The 8,766-nt window shown below is 43.0% G+C and overlaps 1 protein-coding gene across 4 annotated transcripts in view; it reads left to right on the top strand.

Annotated features, from left to right (window-relative positions):
* Nucleotides 1-635: 635 nt before the first annotated feature.
* The window catches only part of GRIA1 (glutamate ionotropic receptor AMPA type subunit 1), a 296,626-nt gene continuing 288,495 nt past the window's right edge, over nt 636-8,766 (top strand). For 2 of the 4 annotated variants that reach the window (XM_029942986.1, XM_029942984.1), the window contains exons 1-2: nt 636-1,045; nt 4,039-4,176. In XM_029942986.1, coding sequence (XP_029798846.1) covers nt 964-1,045; nt 4,039-4,176 — 220 coding nt within the window. In that variant the 5' untranslated portion in view covers nt 636-963. The remainder of the gene's footprint in view (nt 1,046-4,038; nt 4,177-8,766) is intronic. The other 2 variants (XM_029942985.1, XM_029942983.1) reach the window with 1 other exon arrangement.

The raw sequence follows: 8,766 nt of genomic DNA, 5'->3' as shown, positions 1-8,766 counted from the left end.
TTTTAAATGCCTGGGATTCAGAAGGGACCACCAATTCGGCTTGCAAAAGCTGACAGGGACTGCCAATGTCCAAGTTAAGGTACCTGTCAATCATTTCAGACCCTCTGGTTAGCCTTTCTGTCATTCCTCCCATTAGGTAGGAAAAGGCTTTATTTTCCTTTAAAGCTCCTAGGAGGGATTTCTAGGGTCTTCCCCTCAGGAATTAGTTGTAGGAATAATTGGGCCAGTGGAGTGCAGGAGATATATCCAGCACAGCCCTTGTGCTCCTAGAGAAAGTGACCTAGATCAAGCAGCGGGTGGATGGAAGACCATTGTGGGGACCCCTGCCACCTACTGACTTACAGCTGAACCCACATTTCCAGGAGCATCTGCTTGGCTGGGAGCTGGGGAGGGGGCAGAGAAAGCTAGGGGAGGAGGGGGAGGGTGAAGGGGACAAGGGGGAGTGGGGTGTCCCTTTCAGGACCACGCACCCTGTATCACACCCCTCCACCCACCTATCTGCACACACAGAAAGGAGGAGAAGGTGAGGACTGGGAGACAGGGGGTGGGAGGAAGAGGAGGTCAGCTGTGAAACTCAGTGGGTATTAGCACTGAGCCTGCTGCCTGTGTGAGTGTGAGGGGGAGAGCGAGAGCAAGGGAGGGAGAGAGAGGCAGGCTGTGAGAGGAGAGAGGAGAGGAGAGGAGAGGAGAGGGGGAGCGAGCGCTCCGCCAGCATGAGGACGGGCTTCTCTTCTGTGCTCAGTTAATCTGGCTGTCAGTTGGTGTTAACGCTGCCGTTTAAGTGCTCCGATTCCAAAGGGAAACAGACAAACCTCCCAGAAGGAAAGAAGGAAGCAAGCAAGGAAGGCAGGAATTGCAGGAGGAAAAGAACAGGCAGAACAGAGAGAGGAATCAAGGGAAGGGGGGGAAATACCAAATCTATGACTGGACCTGGGCTTCTTTTTCGCCAATGCAAAAAGGAATATGCAGCACATTTTTGCCTTCTTCTGCACCGGTTTCCTAGGCGCGGTAGTAGGTGCCAATTTCCCCAACAATATCCAGATCGGTGAGTGAGAGGGGCAGCCTGGGGAGGGACTTTCTGGGTCTGGCAAGGTTTTTTTGGGGAGGGGGTGTTGTCTGTCCCTGTGCCCCCCCCACCCTCGCTACAGAATGTGCTTGGCTAGAAAGCTGGGTGATAATGGAGGGTAGACTTGGACCGCCAACAGGGGAGGGGGCTTCTCTTGATCAGATGAGGGGCAGCGGGAAGTGCACACACACACACACACACACACACACACACACACACCACTCACACTCTATGCATGAGCATGTGAAATGGAGGAACCACTGCTTTGAAGGAAAGAAAATTCAGGCTGTAATGAGCAAAGGGGTAGTGGGTGTTTAAAGGAGTTCACTCCATTGCTTGATAGATGGTGCCTGATTTCATTCATTTATATAAATATGTATGGTGTATTTCTGTGTGATTAGCTATTAAATATGCATATATGTGTTTAATTGACCGAGGGGATGCTTTCTTGGCTGGGGGAGGGGAAGGAGACCCTCTGAAAGAAGGAATGAAGGGTGCTGGGTTTATTGCAGCTGCTGAAATAATGCCAGAAGACCCCCACTCGAAGTCAAGGGGGCTCTCGTTCCTGCTCTGGACTCCCCCAGCTGCCTTCTGTCTGCTGTCTGCCATGCTGAGCTGGTGGTCCCCACTCCTCTGCTCCTGGAACTTCCTAGCCTGCCTTTATTCCTTCCATTGCCCCCTCCTCTTAGATTTTCCATCCACAGACATTGTCTACCTTTTACACACGCACACAAACACACACGTACACATAGTTCCCTTCCTTCCTCTTAGCTCTCCCTGTCACTAGGCTCTATCCGCTCAACTTAGAGGCAGGTTTCAACATGCTGCATGTCTTTTTGTTCCCCATTTCTCCTTCCTTGTCGTGCTTCTAGTTGTCGTGCTTCTAAAGGATCCCTCACCCTCCCTGTATTGGTGGAGCAGCTGATAGATATTGCTCCCCCGCAATAATAATGGGTGAAAGCAAAACAAATAGGAGCAATAACACCAATAACAATGCGTGTCCACCAGGGCTCGGGGCTTCACTGTGACGAGCCTTTCAGTGCTGGATGTGTCCCGGAATGAAGCAAGCTGCTTTGCTGGGAGGCATCTTGGTTGGCTTGGGTTCTGTTTTCTTTCCCCTGATAGGGACGTAGCTTCACGAGGGAAAGTTCCTGTGACTGGTAGTTTGGGTTCTTTGTGTGTGTTTGGGGGGAGGGGTGTGTGTGGTGCAGGTCCTGTTTTGCTGGGCACACATGTGCCGCAGTAGCAGTCTCTTCTGGCCTCGCCAGCATGCTGGTTCCAGGGGTGGTTGGAAGAGCCAGGGAGTAACTTGCTTTGTTTCTTGACACCTGTTAAGCTACATCCTGAAGTGTGTCTGTGTGTATGTGTTAGTGCCTTACACCTTACACGCAAAACAAAACTTCCTGTCTCCTGAGACTTCCCTTGCAGCCCAGTCTGTAGCCGCCTACCTCCCCACCCCCAACCTGGTTTTTCATTCATCACTGAGGAGGAGGCAGGGGACTGGGATGCCTTTGGGGTGTGGTCACCTGGGGGGAGGGAGGGTGGAGCATCAAAATCAAGAAGGACTTTTTTGTTTTTACTCTTTAAAATGGAGGCATATGAACATGTGTAAATCACTTGCTTTTATGTGTAGCATTGTTTAGGTTGGTACTTACATATTGCCCATACTTCGCTGATTACAAATTCTTGCACTGAGATTTGTGGACTTGCTTTCTCCAAATGTATTTGTGTATATCGCTATGGGTATAAATGCCCAGAGGTGATTTGTGTATGTTTGGGTTTTGATATGTTTGCCCTTGTATTTCTGTAGATTTTTCATAGGTAGCCCCAACTTAATTTTATGATAAGACCATTATTTGCTTTCAAATAAAAGGTTAAAATGTTACATTGCAAGACAAGTGCTGAAAACATCACCACCATCAGGTAGTACTTGATTCTACTTGTACGATCTTTAATGAAAGACTTACAACCCATTTATTGGTTCTCAAAAACAAACACGTAACCACTGTACAAGAAGTTAAAAGTACATTACGTTAGGGTTGTGATTCCTGTGGAAGCTGAAATAAACTTCTATGTAAATATTCATTATAGTTCAGCCTCTGGAAATAGCTGGTTCTAATTCATAGAAACGGAGCTTAATTCATTTACACATTCGCAGTAAATACAAAGGTAAGGGCATGTGCTCTTGGTTCTTGGAACAGGAGCCTCAATAGGCACATTTGTTGTGCTTTTTACTAGAATAGAATATTCTTTGTACCCTCTTGACATTCTTAAGCCCCCACATCTTTGAAGTCCAAGGTTCTACCATGCAAGTATATACAATGGGATTCTCTTATGTAACAAGTCATTCCTAGGTAGCTAGGATCATGAGTGTCAAAGAAGAAGCAAAATACTCTGTAGAAGTCCAGGATTTTTTAAGAGGACATGAATAATAAACCTTAGAGGCGACAGAATACTTAAACTGCATGCAGGTCTGGCTAGGTCAAAGACCAAAAGTGTCAAAACAAAGGGTTAGAGTGATGGAGAAGCCCACAGGGTCTCAGAATTAGATTTCACCTCACAACATTTGTTGCCTTTAAGGCTGTGTAATGAGAGGTCCAATACAGGGAATATGAGACACAGTGAGAGTTTACATGCACAGAAAAGCTTTGGCCACCTACATGGTCACACGAGGGAGGAGGACGAGAAATGCAGTTCTCCCCTTTTCTCTGACCTGATCTGGGTTGAGGAGCTAACAATCAGATGTCTGTGCAGAATGATAGATGTTAGAGGCCTTTGTCACTTAGGAGCTCATCTGTGGAAGTTTAAGCCTCAATGTCCTGATGAGTCCATTTGAACTCGCATCCCCCACAACTAAAGGCTACAACTAGTGGGTCTGGCATGGGGAGAAGAGAAGGGCTCATCTGGGGTGGGCTCTTGGAAGATTAAACCTGTCTCTATCTCAGATGCTATGTTGCATTTTCTTTCCTTAGGGGGATTATTTCCAAACCAGCAGTCACAGGAACATGCCGCTTTTAGATTTGCTTTGTCACAACTCACAGAGCCCCCAAAACTGCTCCCCCAGATTGATATTGTGAACATCAGCGACAGCTTTGAGATGACCTATAGATGTAAGTAATTGCTTCTATTTCTGACATTTCTTTCTGCGATCAGCCAATGAAAGGAGGGCCTGTGAGTAGGTGATGGTGTCACAAAAACCACTTGAGTTGTCATTCGTCTTCCTAAGAGAAAGCCCTCCAAGAAAACGGGGCCTTTTGAGTGATTCCTTCAGTTGGTATTTTAGATCCTGGAATGCTTTAGAAAATGGGTCTGCTTTTTCACTGTCAGCTAACTTTAAATGCCAATACGATGGGTGCTTGGGTTGACTGCATCCTTTCTACCTTCCAGAGGTTTTTGTGTTCAGTTGAGAGAGCTTCACACGTAAAAAACTTCTGAGAGGTGTAGAATTAGATTCACACTTGGAAAATTTGCTTTAAAATGCTTTAGCCTTTCCTGTGTGCAAGTTAAAAAGTGAAAATGTTACCTGTAGCTTGATTAGAAAGGATATGTGACAAGTTGTGTATCTTTTCTCATTTTGAGAAATGACCAATAGCTATTTTAAAATTGGTGCCTTGACTATTTCCAAAATGCTTTGAAGTGATTGCCTGCTTAAGGCATAGTTTGTCCGATGGCCTTTGAGCATAAAACAGAACAGAGGTGACCTCAAGAAGGAGAAGGAAGAGAGAAGTCTCTGACATATGAGTTGAATGCATAAAAAAAATGTGGGCAACAAAGACCATTTTGAGTTTTTCTGACAACTAGGACTGAAAAGTAGATGTGTGGTTGCATGATTGCCATTTGAAGACAGATAGAAGCATAAAAATTAATCAGCAGAAGACATTTTCCCTCCAGGGATTAAGCTCAAGTACGAATTTATGGCATGGAGGTGTGAGCTGAATGGGCAAGAAAAACTGGAGACCCAAAACTGGATTAAATTGGCACCGTACGTTTTGTGTGCCACTATGGATTTGGTGACTTCTACAGAGCAATGGAGAGTCAAATAAATAGATCCTGTTTCCTTCATCTTTTCCCCACATTGTCTCATTAAGGGCTCTCAATGATTTGAACTCAATGTGCATTATTCATTGAAAGCTCATATTGAGAATTTGGAATTCTTCCTATCCTTAAGACCACTCATAAGATAATGTTGACTCAGATTCCAAGAATTATTCCAGATTCCATCTATAGAGGATTTACTATGGGTCAAGAACTATAAGTATTTTACAGACAGTTATACCGGCATTTATTATCACTTATTGAGCATCACAATGGCCCTTGCAATGTACTAATTTTCAGGTGTTGGCTCATTTAATCCTCACAGGTGTCTTGGTGTGGGGCACTATGTTATCTTCTTTTTAGGAAACTGAGGCTGCACCAAGTTATATAACTTGCCCAGGGTGATCCAAGAAGTAAATGGTGGTCCTGTGACCCCAAGGTCCATGTTCCTGGCACTGTGATAGACACACTGATCCCTATGGTAGCCTTATCAGTGATGCTTAGATGACCCAAGAAGCAAAAGGGACTTTTCAGAGACTTTTAAGGTAGTGGCTTGATAAAGCATCTAAAGAGGAAAACTTATAGTGTTTCAAAATACAGCTATGGTTTTCACCAGAGTGACCTATTAAGCAAATAAAATAGCTATTCTGCATTTTGATAGTGCTGAGATTGAAAATATTGTCTAATGTGTTACTTACTACCCTTAAAAAAGAGATGGAGTTTAACTGTTGAATTGTAGTTCTGTGAAAACCATCTCCCTGGAAAGCTTGATTAATCTGGTTTTCAGATAACCCCACATTCCTTTTAATATGGCTCAGAGTAAGTCTCTGAAGCGAGGATTTCAATGTGGGCATCAATGTATCTAAAACCAACCTAGAATTATGCATAATATTTTGCATTTATATGAACATGCTAATTTATTTACTGAGGAGAGGCTCCATAGCTTTTGTCATACTCCAAAGCTTTTGTCATACTCTCAAAGGGGTCCATTACTCAAGAAGGATTATTTGCTTAAGGAATCGGGAAAAATAGATGGCTGGCATGTGTATTCACTCATACTGCTGAGAATTGTCTACAACAGAGCTTGGTGGAATGAGATGTTAACTGCTGTCCTGGTGTTGAGAGATGTTGACTGACAGACCCAGATAATAAAAGACCAAAAAAAAAAAAAAAAAGGAAATGTTCTGAGGCAAAAGGTTGTGCTTCTGTGTGTAGTTATCTTAACTACCTAAGACTTGATCTGTAACAGTGTTGTTGGCCATTTACTGGGGAGATTGAAATACAATACAGACAGTGTTACCCATTGTAGTTAGTTAGTAAATCTGGAGTAAATTGATCTTAGTTCTTGAACTTGATTCTCACCATATATGAGTGTACTAGTTTCTATTAATTTGGTCTTTCTTTAAATGTTTTTTCAATGCTACAAATTGAGATGAACCCTGGGAAAACAGAGATGATAAAAGGCCCTTGCTTGCAAGTAGCTTATAGTCCAGTAGGGAATGCTGCTGTGGAAATTGTCTGAGAAGCAATAATGTTACCTTGTGCTTAGATCTTTATTTTTTTCTCTTTAGCTCCAAGATCAGAGCCGGTACTGGGCAATTTGGGTGGCAATGGTGGCATTGTAATTCCCAGCCTGCCTGGAGGATTCTCTATTAGTTTTTATATGAAACCAGGACACCTTTGGGATTATGTTCCCTATGGTCCATTGGTCTGGGAAAACTGTACATCTGCCCCTATTTGAGTTGAGTTAAAAATGTCAAAGGGAGTAGATTGGTGTTAGGTGGGCTGTGTTAACTAATCACTTATGGAAAACCAAGAAAACCATCGTATTCAGATTTAATTTCATGTGCTGTTTTGAAATATGGACTAGTAGCTTCCTTAAATTAACTGTCTCAGTCTTACTACAGAAAATAACTAAATATTTGCTTTACATAATTTTTGCTGTCATTTGGTCTTTTTTCTTGCCCATTTTGCTATTCATTATCCCTCCACCAGAGGGTGGAGAAATGAAGGGAGAGGAAATATAACGGGAACTGTTCCTGCTGGATGTGTTGGCAAGAGAGGATCAAAAAGAACAGTGGTGGTTGTAGGGTAGCGGATTCAGGAAGATGGAAGAAGAGTATTACTAATACTGATAACTAAGATGAGATTTTTGTGTCTTCTTTGCAATCAAGCTTTCTTGCTTTGCTTGTCTGCAGTCATTAAGGGATAAAGTCTTTGAATCAGCAAAGGCCTTACATTCTTCCAAGCCTAGAGGGGTGTGGGTTGAAGGGACTGCCCATAGAGATAGTCATTACTGAGCAGCTCTTCAGCTTATCTTGGTGCCTTTGTGGTAAGTATAAATAAATGGACAGATGAGATACTGATTGGGATTTCCATTGAATGTGTGAGGAACAGTTACAACTTAATTCTTATGTTTTCATTCATTCATCCATTCATCCATTCTATATACATATGCTCAATCCCTACTTGGTGCCCAGTGCTGTACCAGGTGATGGGAATATAATGGCCAACAAAGATGACACAGCCTGTTTCCATATAGTTACAGTTACGATTTAGCCAGGAGGACCTCAAACTTCAGTGCATATAAAATTTACCCAGAGAGCTTATTTAAAATAAGGCTTGGGGGTTGTGGATTCTAGACTTCTTGAATAAGAATATTCCAGAGCTGGCCCAGGGGAAGGCGGGGTGGTGGTGGTGGGGAATTCCATAGTAGTTAGTATGGGAATCACACTTTGAGCAATTCTTTAATCTAAAAAGCCCTCCATTCCCTTAGTAAGCATTTTTGAGTCCTTAATCAAACCCAGACATGGTGTTAAGCACTAGAATTACAGACAAAAATAAAACATGTTCTTTGCCCTGTAGGACTTTATCCCTAGTGAGGCAGACTATCCTGTAAAAAGAAAATTAAAATATAATGTCGTGTTGGAGCAGCAATTGTGGGAAGTGACAGAGATGCCTTAAAGAGTGGGGGTGGCTGGTTAAATGGAGTCTCAGATGGTGTTTAAATGGAGTCTCAGTGATAAATAGAAGCTTTCCAGGAAGACAAGGTGAGAGGGCAAGAAAGGGATGAAGCTAGTGCGTTCTGGGAAGAGCTTATGACATGTGCAAAGGTAAAGAGGATAGTTCACTTTGTTACTCTCTTGCTCTGTCATCTTGTGACATTCCAGGCGGACCTCTCATCTGCTATTTATCAAATACTACAGAAGGGGTCACCACATGGCATCCATAAGCTACGTTCAGCACAATATTAAAGAATTGTGGAATTACAGATCAAAATTTGGGTCTCTTAGTCTCTTTGAAATTTTAAAAGATGTGGCAATATTAGATCTCACTTCTATGTAACTCCAGTTTGTTGGGATGGAGATGGGAGTATTCCATCTAGATGGTTTCTTTCCCAACCAGCCCATTTGTCTCATTTTATTTACCTGCTTGGCTCCTGGAAGCATTGTGTTTTTAAGCCCCAGTTGGTTTATCCTGCATTCTTACCTAGATATGTGTTTCTAGATCAGCTCTACAACCAGAATGTGAATCACTGTCCAGAAAGATCACAAATATCTATTGTTTGAGGTTGCTGAGAACACCTGGCAAAGATCTGTACCCCTAACACAAATGAACAAATGTCTTCAGGAGTCAGGGAATCATGTAGCAGAAAGATGCTGAGA

Source organism: Suricata suricatta, chromosome 6, assembly GCF_006229205.1.
Source record: "Suricata suricatta isolate VVHF042 chromosome 6, meerkat_22Aug2017_6uvM2_HiC, whole genome shotgun sequence".
NCBI lineage: Eukaryota > Metazoa > Chordata > Mammalia > Carnivora > Herpestidae > Suricata > Suricata suricatta.
The sequence above is the reverse complement of the archived record's forward strand: the minus strand, read 5'-3'. Positions and strand labels throughout refer to the sequence as shown.